The sequence below is a fragment of the Heterocephalus glaber genome, unplaced genomic scaffold (genome assembly GCF_053883595.1).
Source record: "Heterocephalus glaber isolate CG9 unplaced genomic scaffold, H.glaber_assembly_v1.0 deba00001479, whole genome shotgun sequence".
NCBI classification, from domain to species: domain Eukaryota; kingdom Metazoa; phylum Chordata; class Mammalia; order Rodentia; family Bathyergidae; genus Heterocephalus; species Heterocephalus glaber.
Genome location: NW_028258316.1, coordinates 4535054 through 4557845, shown reverse-complemented (window position 1 = coordinate 4557845; position 22792 = coordinate 4535054). Strand labels below are relative to the sequence as shown.

At 56.6% G+C, this 22792-nt stretch overlaps 1 protein-coding gene across 21 annotated transcripts in view; it reads left to right on the top strand.

Moving 5' to 3' along the window:
- Positions 1-22792, top strand: part of Prrc2b (proline rich coiled-coil 2B) — a 67201-nt gene that overhangs the window by 32929 nt on the left and 11480 nt on the right. For 8 of the 21 annotated variants that reach the window (XM_087183026.1, XM_087183025.1, XM_087183020.1 and 5 more), the window contains exons 10-23: positions 463-553; positions 2562-2754; positions 4982-5297; positions 6550-6743; positions 8549-8744; positions 13351-13567; positions 14124-16178; positions 17229-17434; positions 17944-18089; positions 18521-18662; positions 20972-21054; positions 21497-21688; positions 21820-22023; positions 22373-22459. In XM_087183026.1, coding sequence (XP_087039152.1) covers positions 463-553; positions 2562-2754; positions 4982-5297; positions 6550-6743; positions 8549-8744; positions 13351-13567; positions 14124-16178; positions 17229-17434; positions 17944-18089; positions 18521-18662; positions 20972-21054; positions 21497-21688; positions 21820-22023; positions 22373-22459 — 4322 coding nt within the window. The remainder of the gene's footprint in view (positions 1-462; positions 554-2561; positions 2755-4981; positions 5298-6549; positions 6744-8548; positions 8745-13350; positions 13568-14123; positions 16179-17228; positions 17435-17943; positions 18090-18520; positions 18663-20971; positions 21055-21496; positions 21689-21819; positions 22024-22372; positions 22460-22792) is intronic. The other 13 variants (XM_004849081.3, XM_087183027.1, XM_087183022.1 and 10 more) reach the window with 6 other exon arrangements.

The window sequence follows — 22792 nt, the reverse complement described above, 5'->3', positions numbered from 1 at the left end:
TAATTGTGTTGTAGAGTACATCTACCTTCCTCATTTTTCTTGGCCAGATAATACTCCACCACGTGCATTTACCATACTTTGCCCATTTATCGGTTGGTGAGCTTTTGGGTTGGAGAGTGGCAGGCAGTAGCTTCCAGGCTCCTGTAAGGTTCCTGTGATGCAAGGGGAGCCTCCTGTCTCTTTTCTTCCTCCCTTGCTCACTCTGGTGCCGTGAAATAAAAGTGTACAAATACTTTGTCGAGATGTAAAAATGTCTGTCTGCAGGGGTTGGTGTGGCCGAGCTCTTTGCTCTTCCTGGGAGCCAGAGCTGCCTTTCCTGGTTACCTGCCAGCTTATGCAGGTAGCGGCCTGATGGCTCTGAAGGCCCTCAGTCGGGGCGGCCCAGTGGCCGGTGCAGGCCACTGCCCCATGGTGCCCCAAGTGCACTGATGGCTGCTTTCTCCTCCTTGCCCGCTGCTGCAGGCCTCCATGAAGAAGTGGACTATTCTGAGAAGCTCAAGTTCAGCGATGACGAGGAAGAGGAGGAGGTCACGAAGGATGGGCGGCCCAAGTGGTAAGGCACCCCCTCTGCTCCCGGCACAGCTCCATACCCAGTGTGGCCTGGCCTCAGGCATACTTGCTGGCACTGTAGCAAGGGCACTGCTGCACAGGGGCAGGTGGGTGTCTGGTTTGCATGCGGGTCGTCAGTCCCTGAGGTCGGCTGTGGAGGACCTGCCAGCCGGGCTGGGCTTGGCCCTAGGCTATGCCTGGTCCCGAGTCCCAGCCTCTTCCCCTATGGCCCGCGCCTTCCCTGTGCGAAGTCCGGGCATCGCCCTTACTCCCTGCCTCATCTGAGCGGGGGCCTCCGAGGCTTGAGCATACCAGGGAGGGCGGGGAGCAGCCACACACCTGCATGGCCCGTATGATCTGCTCCCTCTCATTGCGTGGGACTGATTCTGTTCAGTGCCCTTGCACTCTGATCACTTTAGTGTTTTTTAGTTTGTTTGTTTTTTGGTACCAGGGATTGAACTCGGAACCTTGCACAGCAGCAGCGGAACCACTGAGCTAAATCCCCAGCCAGTGTTTTTTGTTTGTTTGTTTGTTTTGGCTTAGTTTGGTTTTGGATTACTGAGTAGGGTCTCGATATGTAGCTCAGGCTGGGCTTGAACTCATGTGGATCTTTCTGCTTTAGCCTCCTGAATGCTGGGATCACAGGCCTGCGTCACTGTGCCCGGCCAGTTCCCTTAGGTTTTCATCTTAGTACCCGTAGTCTCGGTTCCTGCTCTGTAAATCCTTGTGGTTTGTGAATGGCGTTTCTGCTACGTGTGCTCGTGCGCCTCTCAACCTTTGTGGAGTTGCTGCTCCCCTCCGTGCTCACTGCTGCGCTGTATTTTAAAGAGCGCTTCCTTTGTTCCGTGGCAAACACTTTCTCTCAGCTGTCTTCTTGTCAGTCACTGCATGGTGATACGGCTGGGTCCAAGTCTTTTCCTTGTTGTTTCGTCTTTGCTTAAAAACCCTTGAAGCAAGCGCTTGACCCTTCTGGAGGGAGCTGTCACCATCTTCTGAGACGTCCTCTCCCTGTGCCCATTTCCCCGTGGCTGGGCGCCAGCCAGACCCCTGGGCACGCTGGGTCGGTTCTTGGAACACTCAGCTCCGAAGGGGATGCAGCTGAGAGTTTAAATCCAACCAGAGCCGCAGCAGTGCAGAGCTGTGGGGACAGGGCTCAGCAGTCAGCGGGCACAGAGTGCTCAGCTGGAGGACTCAGGCGGGGCCTAGGGCCCGGCGTCCTGCTCTGCGGCCTGCGCTTCAGGGTCCCTGAGCTGGCGGGGATTTCCAACCCCAGGGACCCACACGACAGCTTCCGAGCCATCTCTGACTCCATCCTTTCTTCTTCGTGGTGGCTCCCAGGCCTCCCTGACGCCATCCCCTCCCGCCCTTGGGACCAGCGCCCCTCTGGTGTGTCTGTGTCGCTTCCTTCCTTTCATCTGGTCCCTTCCAGCCCGGCTGCTGCACCGTGCTTTACTTAGGTGTTGTCCAAGAACGAAGATCTTTTCAGAAGGGCCAGAGACTTTCGTGTGGTGTCCGCATTCCCCAGGGTCAGGTCAGAGGTCACTAGCAGTTGTTGCTCTTTCTTCTTATGCACCTTCCTGCCTCTTCCTCCCTCCATCTGTCAGCTGTGTGGGGGACACAGCGCACTTGTCCGCCTCCCTGGCTGGGCACCTGTGAGCGCGACACGCCCTGACTGGAACCCATGTCACCTTCGTGCTCCAGCTGTGTACTGAGCTCCTCTGCTCCTTCAAGGGACACCTTCAGGGTCACCTCTCATCCCCTGAGGAGGGAGGGGAGCTGTGATGTGTGGGGGCCCAGGGCCTGGCCCAGGACCCGTGGGCGCCTCCCTCAGTAGTGGAGTCGTGAGGGTGACAGTGACATTGTGCGTGCTCTCTGGTGAAGGGGAGGTGTCGGGTGTGTCTGACAAAGGGACCTGGAGCAGGGACAGCTGGATCCAGGGTCGCCAGGGGCCTGGCTGGGGTGCTTATGTGCTGGCTGCTGGGAACGGGTGACATGAGCACCCTCTGTCCTAGGAACAGCTGGGACCCGAGGAGACAGCGGCAGCTGTCCGTGAGCTCCGCTGACAATGCCGACAACAGACGAGCCCAGGAGGAAGGGAAGGACTGGAGTGAGGCCTCGAGCCTGTCCCGAGGCATCTGGAAGGTGCCGGAGCCTCAGCCACCGGCCAGGAAGCTGCATGGCTGGGCGTCAGGCCCGGAGTACCAGGTATGCCTCGCTCTGCCTTGCCACTGAGTGCCCGAGCTCCAGGCCGGGTCGGCAGGGCCTCAAGCCACTGTCCTGAGCGGTCACACTTGGCTGAGTTCAGCACTAGGCTAAGTCCTGGTGACATTTCTTTTCTATTTCAACAACCACAAAAATAAAGAATGGTTGGAGCTGTGATGGAAGGAACTGTTTTGTCGCCAACCTGATCAGCACCTTTTTTCTTTTTCCCTTGCAGTACTGGGTAACATTATTACTATTTTTGGGGGGGTACCGGGGATCGAACTCAGGACCTTGCGCTTGCGCGGCTGGTGCTGGAACCACTGAGCTAAATCCCTGGCCCAGTATTGGGTATCAGACCCAGGACCTTTGCCCAGAGCTACATCTCCAGCCGTTCATTCGTTCACTCACTCACTCATTCTTTTTCTTTTTTCTTTTTTGGTACTGGGGATCGAACTCAGGTCCTTGTACTTGTGCAGCAGGCTGTGAAACCACTGAGCTAAATCCCCAGCCCACTCACTCATTCTTTTTTTCCTCCTTTTCTTTTGAGATAGGGTCTCGCTATATAGTTCAGCTTGCCATAGAATTCGCTGTGTTGTCCAGGCTGGCCTCAAACTCGCCATGAGCCTCCTGCCTCAGCCTTCCCACTGCTGGGGTTATAGGCATGCACCACCATGCCCGGCTTATTTTTTATTTTGGAGACAGTCTTGTGGAGTTGTTACATTGCCTGGGCTGGCTTGACCTTGTGATCATCCTGCCTCAGCCTCCCCAAGTGCTGGGATTGCGGGCGTGTGCCACCATGCCAGGCCAGGACATCAGGGAGTTTATGGTATAAACCAAGCAGTGATCAGTGAACAGCCATTTCCAAAGCACAGCCAGAGATTCATGTTGAGTGACAAAGTGAAAGAAAAGTGTGTGCTTCGGTCCAGAGTGTCTGTGTAAAATACTGCCTTTGTGCTCCTGAACTGGCGTTTCATAATCTTACCCTCAGAATGATTATTTTTGGATGATGAGAATTTTTTAGGAGGAAACTCCTTAACCATAGCAAATGTGCTGCATATTACAGTGGTACCTAGGGCCCAGAGATTTAGCTTAGTGGTTCTGCCGCCTGCCTTGCAAGCACAAGGTCCTGAGTTTGAGCCCCGGCACCCCCCCCACCCCGCCCCAAATACAGTGGTACCTTGTTCATGAACTTAATTTGATTCACAGTTCTGGTCACAAGCAGAATTGGTTGCAAACTGAATCAAACTCTATGGTCAACTTTGGTGTTGACTTTATGGGGAAATGTGATTCGGTTCAGGACCAATTTGGTTTGTGACCAGAATCATGGAAGAAATTAAGTTCTTGAACCAAGGTACCATTTCTCCTTCCTCTTCTTCTTCCTCCCTCCTCCTCTTCCTCTGCTTCCTCTTGATTTTTTGGGAGAGTCTTGCTAATATGTATCCCAGGCTGGCCTTGAACTCTCTTCTGGTCCCTCTTCCCCACCATGCCCAGCACAGCCCGTTACTTGGTTAAATATAACAGACCTACAAGAAAACCCGGTCTTATTACTTCAGTTTGACAGTCTTTGACAGTGGCAGACGCCTGTGTAACTATGGTGCCATTTGAAACAGGAAGTATTTTTTTTTTCCCTGTCTCTAACATCAGATGAGAATGCCAACAGCTGGGGTTGTTTGTTGTTGAGTTCTTTGTACTGTCTTTGGTACCCTGCTTGTTTTGTAACTGGCTGCCAGCAAGAGACTCAAAATTAGAGAAAATATCTAAAAGTATGATTTTAGACTTGATTTTCCTTTTTCTTTTTTGGAGACAGGATCTCGTTATGTAGCTCAGGCTGGCCTTGAACTTGGCAGTGACTCTCCTGCCTCAGCCTCCTGAGTGGTGCTGGGATTATAGGCGTGCACTACCCCGCTTGGCAATTTTTCTTTTTCTTTTGGTACTGCGGATCGAACCCGGGACCTTGCGCTTGCGAGGCAGGCAAACGGCGGAACCACTGAGCTAAATCCCCTGCCTGCAATTTTTATGTAAAGACCAATTTGAAGCTGTTTGTGTGTGACAATGAATTTGTTTAATTGGGGCTTTGTATTTTCAAGGGAGGGAGAGTTTTGTGACAAGGAACGGTGGGTGTTGGTGGAAGGTGCTCCGGGCCCTCGGGAAGGGAAACTGATCCCCCAAAGCACGTGGCCCCTGTCCCTGAGTTTGTGACCGCCTCTCACCAGACTCCTTCTCTTGGCAGAAGCCCTCCATGGGCAGTGTGTTCCGGCAGCAGTCTGTGGAGGACAAGGAGGACAAGCCACCCCCGCGGCAGAAGTTCATCCAGTCCGAGATGTCGGAGGCGGTGGAACGAGCCCGCAAGCGCCGGGAGGAGGAGGAGCGCCGAGCCCGCGAGGAGAGGCTGGCTGCCTGCGCCGCCAAACTGAAGCTGCTGGACCAGAAGTGCAAGCAGGCCCAGAAGGCTAGCGAGGCCCAGAAGCAGGCGGAGAAGGAGGTGTCCCGGCCCCCGGGCCCCGAGAAGGCTGCCCTGCAGGAGAACGGGCCTGCCGTCCGCAAAGGTGAGAGGAGGCGCTGGTGCCACCACCCGGGAGCCTGGGGCACAGTCACCCCGGCTCCTCAGTGGAGCCTGTGGCTAAAATGAGGACATAGAGAACGGGCCTCTCATACCGTTCCAACTTTTTTTTTTTTGGTTGGTTGGTTGTTGGTTTGAGACTGGGCTGCTGTGTAGTCCAGGTTTTCCTTGAATTCACCAGGGAGGCCTCAAACTCATGGCGATCCTCCTGCCTCAGCCTCCTGAGTGCTGGGATTATGAGCATGCACCACCATGCTCAGCTTATTTCAGTTTCATAAACACTGCCGAAACCCTGCCTCTCGGGCCCTTCCTTCATCTGCAGGACGTGGTGCCCTGTGAGAGGCTGTGCCAACGCAGTGTGCACTGTTGGCAGCTTGCTGATGACATGCGTCATTGTCATCACAGCACCGTTCAGCAGAGGCTGGGGTACTCTTCCTCGGGATGCCTGTCTGCTGGCTGGCATATGTTTCTCCTGGCCGTGGGTCCAGCAGGGACAGGCTGCGTGGCCATGGGAGAGGGCGCCTGTGCTACTGCCCACGCAGGGACGCGTGGGCTGCAAACACCTTAATTCCCTTCTGGCAGCACATGCCAGCTCTGCCTGGGAGACCTGGCGCAGTCCTCCCGGGTAGTCACTCCCGGCTCTGCCCTTCAAGCGCTTCTGGCCAGGACTCTGGGAATCTCCGGTTTTCCTGACCCCTGTGTTGACGACTGTGCCGGTCTCCTAGAAACTTCCTTGAGCTTTTGCTGAATCCCATTCCATTCTCACCAAACCCCCTGCAGTAGGCACGGCAGATATCCCTAAGAACAGGCAGGGAGCTGGGCAGGGTGGTACACGCCCGTAATCCCAGCACTCAGGAGTCTGAGGCAGGAGGACAGCCTCAAGTTCTAGGCCAACCTGGGCTACATAGCGAGACCCTGCCTCAAACTGAAACAAAACAAAACACAACACAGCACTCAGGAGACGCTGAATCATGTGCCTGGTCTCACGGCCTGATGTGTTGAGTTCATTTGATGGGACGGTGGATGTGTGGGCCATGGTTAGGCCTCGGCTGCTTTCTGACTTGGCGGAGGCGTGTGACATCTCCCAGCTCTGCTGCCGCTGGTGGCCTCGAGAATCCCTCTGCCTCTGTGCTCCTTCACGCCCTCCTCTGTACGGTGGTGGCGGACGCAGCCTCTGGGGTGTTTCGTGGGAGTCTGAGGCAAGCCTGCAGCACCCCTCTCTGCTTGCTTGTTCCCAGGCTCCGAGGAGCTCCCTGCACAGGACACCCCCGCCCCATCCCTAGAAGAGCCGCCCTCCACCTCTCCCGCGGTGGCTCAGAGCAGCAGCATCGAGGAGGAGGCCAGGGAGGCCGGGTCTCCAGCACAGGAGTTCAGCAAGTACCAGAAGTTGCTTCCTCCCCGATTCCAGCGCCAGCAGCAGCAGCAGCAGCAGGTGAGCAGGCAGCGGCAACGCCCAGTCTCTCTGTCCCAGTGACATCTGGGGTGGCACCTCAACGCAGCGGGTCGCTCTCTCCAAGTGACCGAGGCCCCGGTGCTGTCCTGATCTGGTGTTGTGGCCCCGGGGAGGGACGGAGTGGTAGCGCGGCTGAACAGTAGCACCCTCGTTTCAGAGTGGCTCAGCCTCTGCCACACTTGTGCTTGCACAACTCGCGGGCCCTCGGGTCCTCTGGGAGCTGTGAGAGGGCCCTGCGGGCTCTGGGTGAAGGGCCAAGCCGCTCAGGTTCTGAGAGCTGCGGGTCCTGTGGCAGGGATGCCTTGGTGCGGCGACACCTGTGAACGGGTCCCGGGCACTGTCAGTGCCGGCCTTCTGCAGCCCTTCTCGGGGACCTGCTCTGGGCAGGCGGGGCAGCTGCGATTCCTTGGGGCTGAGAGCCACGGGCAGAGCGGCCCTTGGTAGGGATCCTGCGTCGGGTTGGAAATGGAGGTGGCTGGGAGATGTTGCTCGGGCAGGCCCAGCAGCTGGGTGCATAACAGCTGGAACATATCTGGAAATATCATATATGCATAACATATCTGGAAATATCCCCAAATGTGTGGGCCCTTAGACCTTCCAGGTAACATACGCGCACACGCACACCCACCCGCCAGCAGCTTCTGAGTTGTGCTGTGGGCTCACCAGAACATCCGGGGGCCCCTGTGTGCTGAGCCGTGTGTCCTGCGGGCGGACATGCAGACCCCAGCAGCTCTTCCCAGGCGGGGTGGGTCCGTCCTCAGGAGCCCCAGGCAGCGGGGTGTCAAAGTTCCTGGGACCTGGGGTCCGATAGGAGGAGCCCTGGGTGGGGCAGCTGCTCTCTGTGGGCGGGGGTGGGGGTGCCCGGCTGGTGGTGGAGGTGCTGCTTAGGGAACCTCCTCGGGGCTCCTCGAGGACCTGGGAACCCAGCCCAGGATGAGCTGTGGCAGAGGGGAAGGGTGTGCCCGGGGTCTGGCCGGCTCCTGAGTCCTGCTGGGATGGCAGGTTCAGGCTTCCTGTGGGAAGTGGGCCCCAAGCTCCCTAGTGGCTTGGAGTCGGGGCCCGGCCCGATGCTCTGTGTTCCTCCATTCCTGCCAGGATGGTGTCGGCCACAGTGGACCAGGCATGCGCCGTCTCGAATGTCACAGAGAAGCAGCAGCCCTAGGGGAACAGGGGACACACTGGCCTGCTCCAGAAGTCTTAAGCTGAAAAGCTAGAAGGGATGGAGTAAAGAGAAGTGCCCCAGAGGGCGAGCGTGTGCCAGGGCCAGGCGTGGCCGAGGGGCGATGTGGAGCAGAGTAGGGGACAGACACGGGGTGGAAGTCAGGGACACAGGCTGGGCGGGTCCCACGGGACCATTGGTCACCTGCAGCCACGTGTTAGGCAGCAGCAGGGGAGGACCACGGAAGGCTCTCTGGAAGCTGGGAGCCCACAGTGGGGGGTTGGAGAGGACAGGACAGAGGAAGGGACCATCCCGGGGTGGTGGCTGTAGACCAGGAGACAAAGTGGCAGCACCCAGTGGTTCCCAGGAGGTGTCCAGGACAGCACCAGATCCATGAGGAAGCCTGGCCTGTCTCAGGGAGCACAGGAGTGGGGCTCCTGTTGGGAGTGGTGCGACAAGCAGGAGCTCCCATGGGCAGCTGTTGGCCCTTCCCTCTTCAGTCCCGCGGGCTTTCCGTGCTGCCTGTGGGGAGGCTGGAGCGTGCGTGCGTGCGTGCGTGTGTGTGTGTGTGTGTGTGGCACCTCATCGCGCACCTCTGTGACCTGTTTCCCTCTCTCCCCGCCAGGAGCAGCTGTACAAGATGCAGCACTGGCAGCCGGTGTACCCTCCGCCCTCCCACCCGCAGCGCACCTTCTACCCGCACCACCCCCAGATGCTGGGCTTTGACCCCCGCTGGATGATGATGCCTTCCTACATGGACCCCCGCATCACCCCTGCCCGCACCCCCGTGGACTTCTACCCCTCGGCGCTCCATCCTTCAGGTGAGCCCCACAGTCCAGCAGCCCGCGCTGTCCCACCCGGCTCGCGGGGTGGAGCTGAAGAGGCCACTTCATCCATGCTGGCTTCTGTGAGGTCACAGCCGCTCTTTGCCTGACAGACTGCAGCTACAGCAGTGTCCCTGTTGGAAGGGGAGTTAGAAACACTGGAGTCAATTTGCAGAACCCTGCAGTGGCACTTTGTCCCTTTTCCCATTCTTTGTGACTCCTCTCATTTTTTCCTTGATTAGTTTTTTCCAGGATTGTCTGATACCTTTTTTATTTTTTGGTACCAGGGATCAAACTCAGGACCTTGCGCTTGTGAGGCAGGCAGCGGAACCACTGAGCTAAATCCCCGGCCCGTCTGATACCTTTTTGAAGATCTTATTTTGGCTTTCCTCACTTCTTTATCTTATTTGGAGTTTATTTAATTAATTTCTGCTCCTCTTCCCTCATTTCCTTTGAGATTGTTCTGTTCTTCTGGTAACTAATAGTGTTGGATGATTAGTTCATTAATTTCTTTTTTTTTTTTTTGGTACCGGGGATTGAACTAGAGTCCTTACGCTTGCGCAGCAGGTTGTGAAACCACTGAGCTAAATCCCCAGCCCTAGTTCATTAATTTCTAACCCTTAAGATGACCTTTATGGTACTAGTTTCCAATTTTGCTGCTTTGTAGACAGATAAATTGGTCTGTTTGATGTAGATTAGGGTCCACAATCTTTTCCTATCAGTGGGCAGATAAAGAATATCTTAGGATTTGATCAACTGCTCAGTGTTGCTGTTGTAGGACTAAACAGCCATAAATAGTAAAACTATTGGCCCGGGATTTAGCTCAGTGGTGCCGCCACCTGGCTCACAAGCGCAAGGTCCGGAGTTTGATCCCCAGTAACCCCTGCCCACCCCCACCCCCACAAAAGAATAAAACTTTATTTATAAAAATGGGTTGAGTTTTGCTTAAGGGCTGTAGTTTGCTGACCAACTCCTGATCTAGGTTGGCTGACATCTGTTGAACTTTCCTTTGTAGGTTGTTACATGTTTTTTTTGTTTGTTTACCTGAAAAGAGTCTACATTCTCTTGTTGGATATAGGCCATTAAGTTGAATTTTCTGATTATGCTATACAAATACCTGAGCAGTGTGTTAAAATCCCATGGTGTGAGGGCCTGAGGTACCTCAGTGTCACAGCAGATGTTCAGGGTGCACAAGGCCTTGCGTTCCATCCCCAGCGCCAAAAGCAAAATAGAAAAACTCCCACTATGGTTGTGGATTTGTCCAATTTTCCTTGAAAGCTGTCAGATTTTGCTTTCTGTCTCTGGAGGTATAGGGGTGTGGGATTACAGCACCTTGCTCTTTTGGTCACTACGTAGCACCTTTGCTGTCTGCTCTGTCCAGTAGTGATAGAATTATACCAGTTTTCTTCTCTCTTTCTTTTTTGAGCAGGGTGTTGCTGTATCATCCAGGGTGGCCTCAAACTCATGGCCATCCTCCTGCCCCAGCCTCCCAAGTGCTGGGTTACAGGCATGCACCACCATGCCCAGTGTATCCCAATTTTCTTTTTTTTTGTTGTTGGGGTTGTTTTTGGTGCCTGGGATCGAACTCGGGTCCTTGCGCTTGCACAGCAGGCGGCGAAACCACTGAGCTAAATCCCCGGCCCTCCCAATTTTCTTTTGAGTAACACTTATTTGATATCTTTTGTTCCAACCTTTTCCTGTTGGCTTCTGAACCTTTATTTTTTGGGACTGTATCTTTGCATCTACAAAACGTACTCACCCTGAAAATCTATGGCTTTCACTTGTCAGTGTTAGTTTCTTTAGATTTATTGGGATTATATTTTGTTTTTTTACTGTCTTATTTTAGGCATTCTGTCCTTCTTTTCCCTTGTTGTTTTTTTCTTTCCAGGCTTTTCTTTGATTGTTCCCCGCCCCTTCTTTGCTGTATCTTCTACATCAGTGGCGACATTAAATTCTAGCATGCACCTCTGACTTAGCAAAAGCCAGCCCTTCTCTCTGGGTTCCGTGTACTTCTGCCTGAAATGTATCCTTCGCTCCTTTAGGAAAGCTTTTATTTATTTACTTATTTATTTGGGTACTGGGGATTGAACTCGGGACCTTGCGCTTGCAAGGCAAGCGCCAGAACCACTGAAAAATCCCTGGCCCTAGGAAAGCTTTTGAACAGGTCTGCATTTCACCCTGATGAATGAGATGTACGGGGGAAGAGTTTTGCGCGGGTGGTGGTCTCCTCTCCATACTGTTTGAGGAGTGTTTGGTTTCCTTCTGCCTACTGTCGCTGCTGAAGGTCAGATTCATTTTCAGCCTTCTGCTCCGTTTTCTCACTTGCTTCCCTCTATCCTTGGTCTCCCAAATACCTCGATGTGTGGTGTCCAAGTGTACACCTGTGTCCTGCTTATTCTGCTTAGAACTCATTGTGCTTGAATCTGAGGATGTATCTTCTGCCACTTCTGGAAAATTCTCTTCTAATAACTGCCTTGGATTACTAATTGTCCTTTGTTCTTTTTCACGGTGCTGGGGATTGGAACCCAGGACCTCATGCACACTTGGCAAGCACTGAGACCCCCCCCCCCGAGCCTTCCTTGCTCTTTTGTCCTTTCTTTTCAGTTCTCCTGGGTTTATTTTGTGCCTTCTCATCTGTCTTCTGAGTGTCTTAAATCAGAGAGAAAGCTCCCAGCTCTCTGTTGGGCTGTGTCTAATCCGCTCATACTGTCCAGTGAGTTTCTACTTTCAGCAACTGTGACTTAAATTTGCTTCCTAACTCCTCCTTTTCTGCTTTTGGTCATTTTAACCCCTAGCCTTTTGGCACTGAGCAGCTTGTTCTGGTACCTGGAGTCCTTGGGGTGCAATCTTACCTGGGCTTGCTCAAGCTGGGTGCCCCCAAGGGCCACTGTCACACCTGTTCCAGTGATTTGGGATCATGAGGCCGGTTTTGGGATCCAGTACGGATTGGGTTGAGGATCCAGAGTGGTTTGTTTTCTTCTTCCAGCCTAAAGCCATCTTTGATATCAACTTGGGTGGTTTCTGGGGGATAGAAATTGGAACCCTCCCTTCCCTTTGGCCCCCACGAAAATGAGCATGTGTTTTGAATTCCTAGGGGTTGGCTGGTTTTCCCTGCCCACTGCTGGGCCAGTCAGACTTCCCAGTCAGTTCCCTGTACTAAAGAGCATGTCTTGGTAATGCACCTTTTGAGGCTTTATCTCTTTGGAGCTGGGTTCCCCACCCAACCTCCACCTCATTTTTTATTTTTTGGTGATCCTGAGGATTGAACCCAGGACTTCACCTACATCTTTATCTCTTTTATTTTGAGACAGGGTCTCAGTGAGTCTTTAAGTTGCACAGGCTGGGCTCGGACTTTAGATTCTCCTGCCTCTGCCTCCTGGAGTGCTGGTTTACAGGCCTGCACCACCATGCTGGGTTTGGAGCACAGTTGCACAGAAAGGGCCCAGCCCTGCTCCCCTGAAGGGTGGTGACTGAGGCCCTAGGTTCCCATCACCGACTGCTAAGCTGCACTGCTATGGTTGTTAGCTCCAGGGATTTTCTGTTCCCTAGGATCGCAGCTCTGCGAGTGAGCCATTGCATCCATTGCGTCTGGTGCTTTGTGGCGGTGGGGTTTCCCAGGCAGGGGCTATCAGCCAGCCACAGATGAGACCACTCTGGTGCCTCATGATGGATGCTCACTAAGCAGTGTGGTGTTTTGGCGCCCGTGGGGGACCCCAAGCAGAGGCTGTGCCGGAGCTCTGCGCCTGCAGCATCTGGTCACGGCGTCCCACTGCTGGCCCAGTGCAGAACCGTCTCCTCAGGTCTCTCTCTTTAATGTCCCCATGCCAGCGCAGCTCCCTCCGGTGGACAGACAGTCGGAGAGGGGCAAGTTGGTCTGCATTCCCTACTTACCACATCTTGGGACCAGTGCATCCCTGATGTGCTAGTCCATGGGGCTGGTTAATAGTCATTGGCATTTTTAGCTACCTGCCCCACCCCCATGCCCAGAATTCCAGGTACGTGCAGCATCGCTGTCCCATGTTGGGTTGGGGATATGAGGAGGTGAGAGCGACATCCTTGTCCAAGTCTTCCCACAGGGATTGAGTCCACTCAGGGCTGGTTCCTTGTGCATTTTCAGGGCTGTGGCTCAGGCCCTGGAGTCTGAACAGAAGAGGGCAGGGCCTGGCTGTCATGGGGCGGACTGCTCTGTCCACGTGGCAGTGGGCATGTTTCCGCTGGAGCCTTGGCCTGGCCCACAAGGTGTGGAGGTTGCAGTGCGGGCCCTTTGCCTGCCTGCCTGCCTGGCTGCCTGGCTGCCTGCCTGCCTGCCTGCCTGCCTGCCTGCCTGCCTGCCTGCCTTCCTGCCTTCCTGCCTTCCTTTTCTTTGAGCAGAGCTGGGGATTGAAACCCTCAGGGCCCTTGCACTGAGCCACATCCCAGCCCTTTTTGTTTTTTTCTTTTGAGCCAGGGTCTTAGTTACAAACTTGCCCAGATGGGACTCAAACTTGTGATCCTCCTGCCTCTGCCTCCCAGAGTGCTGGGTTATAGGTGTGAGCCACCACACCCGGCTTGTCAGAAGGGCTTTTAAATGAGGTGATCTTGATTGGTCCTCTGCCTTCTTTAGGACTGATGAAGCCCATGATGCCTCAAGATTCCCTCAGCGGGACTGGCTGCCGCTCTGAAGATCAAAACTGTGCGCCCCCACTGCAGGAAAGGAAAGTGAGCACTATCGATCCAGCCCCGGTGTGGAGCCCAGAGGGGTACATGGCACTGCAGAGCAAGGGCTACGCACTCCCCCACGCCAAGCCAGGCGACACCTTGGCGATGGACGTGCACGTCAGGTGAGCTGCTGCTTGTTCTTGCTGCCCTGCAGCAGGAGGAAGACTGCTCTGCTGGAGAAGATGCTGCCAGGGCCAGGGAGGTGTGCGAGGGATGCGAGAAGTGCGCAGATGCTTGTGTGAGCGGCTTTTTCTGGTGTTGGGGCTGGAGGTTCGGGTTGCAGAACCTGGGCCCAGGAGAGGGTAGGCCCTGCAGGCAGGTGGGTGAGGAGCAGCGCCTGGGCTCCATCCGGTGCTTCCCAGAGTCCAGGCTCCACACTACTCCAGGCTCCAGCTTGTTCGCTGCTCCAGGGCACTGTCAGCTCCTCTCGTCTCCAGCGTGGCACTGAGCCCAGGATGCCATGCAGCGGCCACGCCTTCTCCACGCTCTCGGACTCCAGGGCCACCCAGCTGCCCACGGCCAGCAACCTTGTCTAAAGATAGAGCAGATGTTTGCTTATGTTTTTCTTTCTTTTTTAAAACTTTTTTTTTTTCTTTTTAAATCTAAGCTCTGTGTTCAGCATGGAAACCAGGAACCAAGCTCCAATCACATTGACTGATTTCTCTGGTTCCTTTTCAGGAATGAAAGCTCGTACTCCGCCTCCCCCGGAAGGTCAGGGGGCATAAGTGCCCAGCGCGATCTCTTTGAGGAGAGAGGGGAGGAGTACTTGAGTGCTTTTGACAAGAAGGCCCCAGCAGACTTTGACAGCTGTATTTCTTCTCAAAGAATAGGCCAGGAGCTTTTATTTCCACCCCAAGAAAATGTTCAGGAGGCGGGTGCTCCTGGGGCTCACACCCCAAACCTCAGGTGTCCCCCATTGGAGCCTGACCTTGTCCCTGCTGAGAAAAAGGCAGAGTACGGCAGTTGGGACGTTGGCCACCAGCCAAAAGCCGCCGACACAGCCAACGGTGTCGAGCCGGAGGCGCCCCGAGAGGAGGCAGCCTTCCACCTCTCCTGGGAGAAGGAAGAGAGCCCCGAGAAGCCACCAAACCCAGAGCCAGAGTGGGCGCCCGAGTCCCGGAGCTCCAGCAGCCAGCACCAGGAGCAGCCGGGCAGGACCCGGAGGTCGGGGCCCATCAAGAAGCCGGTCCTCAAAGCCCTCAAGGTGGAGGAGAAGGAGAAGGAGCTGGAGAAGGTGAAGACGGGGCTTGGGGGGGACAGTGTGCCGCTGGCCACAGAGAAGGAGCCGGCGCACAAAGCCGGAGAGGACGAGGACGAGGAGAACAACCCAGCCCTGGCCAACGCCTTCCCCTCTGCCACAGAGGACAAGGCCTCAGCCCAGGCCGGCTTCGGCCACGAGGCCAAGTTGGATGAGGACGAGAAGCTGGACAAGACCTGGGAGAGCAGATCATCACGCGAGTCCGGCGACATCCCCCCGACCAAGAGAAACAACTGGATCTTCATCGACGAGGAGCAGGCCTTCGGGGGCCGAGGGCAGCCCCGCAGCCGAGGCCGAGGCTTCCGGGAATTCACCTTCCGGGGCCGGCCCGCCAACGGGAGCGGGAGCGGCCTGTGCGGCAGCGGGGTCCTTGGGGCACGCAGCATGTACAGCAGCAGCAGCCAGCGGAGCGGCCGGGGCCGGGGTCTGCGTGACTTCCCCCAGCCCGAGGACTGTCAAGCCCGTGCCAAGCCCCGGCGGAGGATCGCCAGCGAGACCCACAGCGAGGGCTCAGAATACGAGGAGCTCCCTAAGCGGCGCCGGCAGAGGGCCGCTGAGAGCGGGGCCGAAGGCTCGCTCCTGGAGAGGGACGAGGGTGCCCTGAAGAAGGACTCCTGGCGCTCCAACAAGACCTACTCCGAGGACCAGGGCGGCCTGGATGCTAAGAGCCGTGGCCCGCGGGCCTTCGGGCGTGCACTCCCGCCCCGGCTGAGCAACTGCGGCTACGGGCGCAGGACCTTTGTCGCCAGAGAGCCGGCCCCCTGGCAGAGCAGGAGCCCCGGCGGCGGCTCCTGGCAGGAGTACAGCACGGCCCGGAGAGCCACGGACCGAGACTACATCCCAGACTCCTACCGACACTCCGACTCATTCAGTGGCAGGGCCTTCGAGGACAGCCGCCTGGAGGACAAGAGGGCCTTCTTCCAGGACGACCACACGCTAGACCCGGAAAACACAGAGAACCGGCCCTTCCGGAGACGGCGCCCCCCGCGCCAGGACAAGCCCCCGCGCTTCCGGCGCCTGCGGCAGGAACGCGAATCCTCCGGCCTGTGGGGTCCCGAGGGGGAGCCCCACCTGCTGTCGGGTCAGTGGCCGGGCAGGCCCAAGTTCTGTCCTGGGGACAAGGGCGGTGCTGGGGGCCGCCGGTCCCCTGAGCTCTCCTACCAGACCTCCTCCGATCATGCCAACGAAGAATGGGAGACAGCCTCGGAGAGCAGCGACTTCAGCGAGCGCCCACGGCGAGAGGGCCCCGGGGCCGAACCCCGCCCACAGGGGGATGGTGGCCTGTCTGGAGCCGGTGTGGGGGAGAGGAAGGAGCTGGCCAAGAGGAGCTTCTCCAGCCAGAGGCCCCTGGCTGACAGGCAGAGCCGCCAGCTGGAGCCGGGAGGGTTTGGGGAGAAGCCCGTTAGGCCAGGTGGTGGCGAGATGGCCCCCCGTTATGACAGCCAGCAGAGTGGGACACCCTTGAAAGCCAAAAGGTAACAGCGAATGCCATCCCAGGTCCTCTGTTGTCATTGTCCTGTTGCACAGCAGCACCGAGTCCATGCATGCACGCCCCGCCGGCCTGGCACTGCCGGCTGTTGTGTGTGCGTCTCCATCACTGCTCCTGCATTGCTTGTCGCTTCTCTCGTGGTGTGTCGTTGTTGTGTGGCCTGAGAAACTAAACCGAAGGTGTCCCCACACCCCACTCCCAGGCCTTTGCCCTGGCCCCGTCCTGTAGGCTCAGGCTCTGAGTGTCCTTGTCGCATATAGCTGGGGCCAGGCGAGTGCCAGCTGGTCCAGCAGATTCCTGTGCCCCAGAGCTGGCCAGGCAGTGACCCAGCAGGGCCTCGCTGGCCCCCAGCTCCATGGAAGTAGCTCTTCCCTGGCGGTTCTGCTTGTCATCTGCCTCCTTGGCATGGTTGGTCAGAGCTGCCTACAGCCCCATGAGCCCCTCTGCTCTGGAACTGGGTGGACGGTCTATGCTTGGGGCTGCCTCCCTGGCCGCAGGCTCCTATGTGGGTACAGGGTGGCCTTGGTGACTGCCCTAGATGGGGGGCTGCTGTAGCTGTCCCTGGTCCGGGAGTGCCCCTAAGATTGCTTCAGACCTCCCACCCTCCTTAGAAGTCAGGACACTGAGACTGGGGGTGTTTCTTCCCCCAGAGAGGAACCCTGGGTAGGTGCCAGTTCTTTCAGGTGTGGGTCCAGCCTGGGCATCCGGAGCCTTGCAGCAGGGCGAGGTGTCCTGGCTAAGAACAGAGAGGTTGGCTTCGCCCTTCCTTCACTCCCCCTGCTGAGGGTACAACGGCAGGAGAGAATGGGGGGCCGCTGGGCACTGATGCCTGAGCCGTGCCAGCCGGGGTGGCTTCTGCACCCGATGCACGACAAGCCACTGCCAGTAAGTGCTGCTGTCCCCCCAGCTCGGGGGCCAGAACTGGAGCTAGATCAGCTGCTGTCTGTGTGTGGGCTGTGTGCACTCGTGGGGTTTTCTTTTGTCTCCTGCCAGGCTTTGGGCGTTTCTAAGTTCACCAGATCCTCTTCCTTTGTAGGTCCCCAGACGAGCCCCTCACTGGAGGTCTTGGTGGCTGCAGCAGTGGTAGCAGCCACTCGCCCTATGCCTTGGAGCGGGGCACCCACGCCAACCCTGACAGTCCTGAGGCCACCAGCAAGAAGACAGAGAAGGAGGCTATGCTGGCTGCGCAGAGGGCCGGGGAGCAGGAGGAGGCCCGGAAGCAGTTTGACTTGAGCTACGGAAGTGAGTGCACGTGTATACACATACACAGGCACTCACGCACACACCCACCCGCTCCCTTGAGTTCAGCAGGACCAGAGCCCTGAAAGTCCCTGTGAGTGGCAGACGGTAGTGCTGTGGGGCCAGGCTGGTTCCTGGGGCCACAGCAGTAACACATGGCTCAGATCCCTGCCTTCTGGTCCTCACTACCTTGCAGTCCCAGGACAGCCTAGGGGTACAGAGGGGTTGCCTGAGGCCGAGACACATGGTGTATCCAAGGCTGTTCAGCTGTGGGAGTGCCCAGCTCCAAGGACAATGCTTTGGGCCAAGGCCCAATGTGGACAGTCAGAAGGGCTCGAGAAGGCGCATGGCCACAGCCATATTTCCGGGGATCCTGGTGTACAACAGTGTCCAGCCAGGCACTGCCCGGCCTTGTGAACAGGCCAGTCCATAGACAGCAGGCAGTGGTTGCGCTAGGTGATTCTTGCGTTCTGAGTGGAGACTCTCTCCCTTCTCACGGACTCTTGCTTCAGATGCCATCATTGACAACTGTGGGTCCAGCCCCGGGGAGGAGAGCGAGGTCGGCTCCATGGTGGGAGAAGGCTTCATCGAGGTCCTGACTAAGAAGCAGCGCCGCCTGCTGGAGGAGGAGAGGAGAAAAAAGGAGCAGGCCGCGCAGGTGAGCCACAAGGGCCAAGGGCAGCCGGAGTCAAGGAGTGGAGGGGAAGGGCATTTACTAGGCCTGTGTGACCGCCCGTTGCCTGCTGTCACTGGGTCACTGTTCTCCAGAGTAGGAGACAGAGTCACGAAGAGGCTGACTTGTCCGGGCCCTGACAACCCCCCACCTGTCCTGCCTGTCCTGAGCCCTCCCCGGGTGGGAGTAAGGTTCATCTCCCTGCAGGTCACAAGGGCAGGGACCCCACACACTGCCACGTCTGTTCTTGGTCCTGGGGCAGCTTGGTTTGCCTGGCAGTGCACCATATGCCTGACATCTTGGGAAACGGGTGTCTTGGGCATCTTGAGTGCTTTCAGGTGGTGCTTTAGTGTCAGGCTATTTTCCTAAGAGAAGAGCAGTCTCCAGCTACAGTGTCTCTCCCTGTTTCCCTGTAGGTGCCAGTCAAAGCTCGAGGCCTCTCCTCCCGCATCCCTCCTCGATTTGCCAAGAAGCAGAACAATCTGTGCCTGGAACAAGGGGATGTGGCCGTGCCTGGCAGCAGCCTGGGGACCGAGATCTGGGAGAGCAGCAGCCAGGGTGAGAGCGGGTGCTGGTGTCTTCTTGGGAAGTCCTGCTTTAGAGACGTGAATGTAGGGGAAGCGTGAGCTATCTCCCGATGCCTCTGCCAAGCCCGTGGTGAACACCATTCTAGCCCTGCAGCCCAAGCGAGTACAGTTTTCTTGCCGACAACATGGGGCGAGAGCTGAGCCTCTCTCGTGCCGGCCACCTGAAGAGGACTGCTCCACACAGCTGTGACCGCTCTTCCCTGGCAAGAAAAAAGTCCAGTAGGCCCCTCCCTAGGGCCCTCGGGGTAGGAACCCTGGAGACCAGGTTAAGGTTTATCTTTCTTTTGGGGAAACTTCATTTCCGTGAAATTCTTAGTTCAGGTTTTGGTGGTACTGGGGATTGAACCCAGGGCCTTTCAAGTGGAGCTACATCGTCAATCCTTTTTCTGTTGTTTATTTTGAGACAGGGTCTCACTAAGTTGCCCAGGCTGGGCTTGAACTTGAGACCCTCCTGCCTCAGCCTCCCAGAGCTCTGGGTTTACAAGTGTGTGCCACCATACCTGCTGCCCTGAAATTTGAAAAAGAAAGAAAGAAACAAATCCCTACTCCCTGTGTTGCTGGTAACTTTTCACTTAAAAACACAAAGTTGTTCTCATCAAGCAGATTCTTCTCCCTCGCCCCACCTGTTCTGTTGGAGGGGGCAGTACTGGCACTGGCAAGCACTCTACCACTGAGCTACATCCCCAGTCTTTTTTTAGACAAGACCGTGAACTTTGTTTTGGTTTTTGTTTTTTGTGCTGGGTATTGAATTTACGGCCCCAAACACACCTTTTTGACACAGGGTTTCACTAAGATGCACAATTTTTCAGGCTGGGCTTGAATTTGTAGTCCTCCAGCCTTAGCCTCCCAAAGTGCTAGGATTACAGGCCTGAGCCACTAGGTCTGGGTAGGCCTTGAATTTGTTATTCTTCAGCCTCAGCCTCTGGAGTGCTCGTAGGGTTTTGTTTTGTTTGAGACACGGTTCTGCTATGCACTTTAGGCTGGCCTTAACTCACTGTGTATCCCAGGCTGACCTCAAACTTGGGGCAGTCCTCCTGCCTCAGCCTCCTGAGTGCTGAGATTATAGGCGTGTGCCACTATGCCCAGCTGAGTGAGTGCTGGGATTACAGGTGTGCACCCCCACCCCTGGCTCATATATTCTTCTAAATGCTTACTTCGAGCAAAGCCCTGCACTGTGAGACCACGAGGGACATGGGTAAATAAAACAAGGACATGTGTGCTGGGTGTGATATCCCAGCACTTAGGAGGCTGAGGCAGGAGGATCTCCAGGAGTTCAAGCCTTGGCTGGGCTACAGACTGAGTTCAAGGCCAGCCTGAACTACATAGCAAGACTCTGTCTCAAAAAACAAAATCATTCAATCAATCAAGGACATGTGAGCAATGAGAGGTAGAGCTTGGAGAAGCCATGGGAAGAGACCCAACTTCAGCCCATAGGACAAACACGACCCTGGATGCCAGGCCTTATATCTGTCATTGTCACCACGCAGCCTGTCTTTGTGTTCCGGTGAAAATGTTTCAGAATGACATTAGTAGCATTCAGCTTTAATTGAAAGAAATACCAGTGGTCCCTTGGTGAACCACGCTGCCGTTCAGGTTGGTAGTGTCAGCCATGATTACCAGGCTGGCTGGGCAGCTGGCCCTGGACTGGAGATGTCCCCTCCTCTGCCAGGTCTTTTCCTCCAGATTCTGCTACCTTGGTTGCAAGACTGGGCGCCAGACGGCCTCTTGATCTTTTTTTTTTTTTTTTTTTGGTACCAGGGATCAAACTTGGATCCTTGCGCTTGCGCAGCAGGCGACGAAACCACTGAGCTAAATCCCCAGCCCGGGCCCCTTGATCTTAAAACAGCATATAATATTTTTGTGCATATGTATTTTACGGACCTGGAGTCCATGGCTTTTGTGGGCTTCTCAGAGGGGTCTGCAAGCTTGCAAACTCTCAGCAGTACCTGCTTGGACCTCTCAAGGACTCTACAGAAGCTGCCTAGTAGTTCACTTAAGTGAGAGAAGGCCTCAGCTCGGCAGCGGTAGTGATGCAGAACACACGCAGGTATGCATTAGAGCAGCATGAAGTCCATAAAATGCTGAGCAGCGCAATTGTGGAAACGCAGATGTCCGGCAGTTGGGCAGAGAAGCTATCAGGGCAGTTCCCGTGTGTCCAAGTTGTTCCTGAGTGTCACCAGCGGGGCACAGGGAGGCGGTTAGCGGAAGTGGCTGCCCATGAGCAAGTGTCTTCCGGACTGCTTGCTCTTTGATGCACTCTCTGTCTGCCTCCCTCGGCAGCCCTCCCCGTGCAGGCCACAGCCAGCGACTCCTGGAGGAAAGCTGTCACCGCCTTCAGCGGCCCCGAGCCCAGCTCCGCTGAGGTGAGTGTGGCCTGTGGGAGCCCCGTGCCCAGCCTTGGCCCCGCTGCTGGGCCTGCACCGGGGCCCTCTACAGGCCCTGGCTCACAGAGTCGTCAGCCTTGTCTCTGGTCTGTGTGTGGCCTTGCTTGAACAGAGAAGAAGGGATGACAAGGGAGAGCCCTGGCCCGGTGGGGAGCCAGAGGAGGGTGGCGCTCCCCAGTCTGGTTTGAGCAGAGTGAGCTTGGCAGTCGCAAGGACAACTCAGGGGCCGGGCCGGTGGGCAGGAGCTCGGGCAGGGCAGGCGCATTTGTGTGGCCATGCGTGCGTGCTTGCGTGCGCAAGGCCAGGGCCAGGCGTGCAGGGCAAGTGCCTGGGGGCGATGTGTCGTGCCGCATGCTGCCTCACCGAGGTGCCTGTGCCGTGCAGTCTGGGGAGGCTCTGACCTGTCTTGTGCTCCGCACAGCAGGGTTTTAAGAGCAGCCAGGGAGACAGTGGCGTTGACTTGAGTGCCGAGTCTCGGGAGTCGTCCGCGACCTCCTCACAGCGCAGCTCCCCGTACGGTGCTCTGAAGCCAGAGGATATAAGCGGGCCGGGCCTGGTGGAACCCAAGGCCGAGAGCCACAAGGAGCAGGCCCAGAAGCAGTGTGAGCAAAAGGTAACCTGGAGTTCCCGCCACGGCGGCCAGGGCCCGGGTGGAAGGGCCGCTGTCTTGTCTCCTGCCCTGTCCTGGTGCCCAGGACGCGTGGACGCTAGACTTCTGTGTCTCAGCCTCTCTGCTTCCCCCAGGATGCAGAACAAGGCTCAGGACAGAGCAAGGAGCACCGACCTGGACCCATTGGCAATGAGCGGTCTCTGAAAAACAGGAAGGGCTCGGAGGGGGCCGAGCGGCTGCAAGGGGCCGTCGTCCCGCCTGTTAACGGGGTGGAGATTCACGTGGACTCCGTGCTGCCCGTGCCGCCCATTGAATTTGGAGTTAACCCAAAAGTGAGGGTTTGTTTTCTTTTTTTTTTTTTTCTTGGTACTTGGAACGGCGGGGCCTTGGACAGATTCGTTCCCCTATCTCTAGGAAAGTCGGGAGCTGAGCACTATCTGGGAAGTGTGGGCATGCAGTGTGGGACAGGGCAGATGCTGCTGGCCTTCCTGACGCCGGCCAGGCTCCTGGGCAGCCCGGGGCACAGCCCGGGAGAGAGGAATCAGGGTGGCTTCCTTGTGTATGGTCATCTTGCCGGCGGATGACTTCGTGGGTGTTTGGGGCGCCGAGGTGTGGCTCGCTTGTGTCCACGTGTGTTCAGGGAGAGGTGAGCTGGGAGGATTACAGGGCTCTGTGTCCTCTTTTCAGGACTCTGATTTCAGCTTGCCGCCTGGCTCTGCATCTGGACCTGCGGGGAATCCGGTTGTGAAACTCCAGGACGCCTTGGCTAGTAATGTAAGTCTGTGTTTCCTCTGCCGTGGCGCTGTCCACCCACCCCCAGCGACAGCTGCCTCTGCTCAGGCCTCCCTGTAACCATGCCTAGGTGTAGTGACCTTCCGGTGGGAGTGACATCATTCCTGAGGTCGGGATGGTTTCATGTCTCTGTGTGCCAGGCATGGCCAAGACCTGTGCAGACCTCTGTTGGCCAGTGGGGGCGGGGATAAAGCCGCAAAGATCCCCGTGTGCCATCCCAGGGTTCCCGCAGTCTGGCTCTGAGCGCTCAATCCAAGAGACCTCCCGGGGCTCTAACTGCTCGGGCCACAGCCAGGCTGTGCAGTGACATTTCCA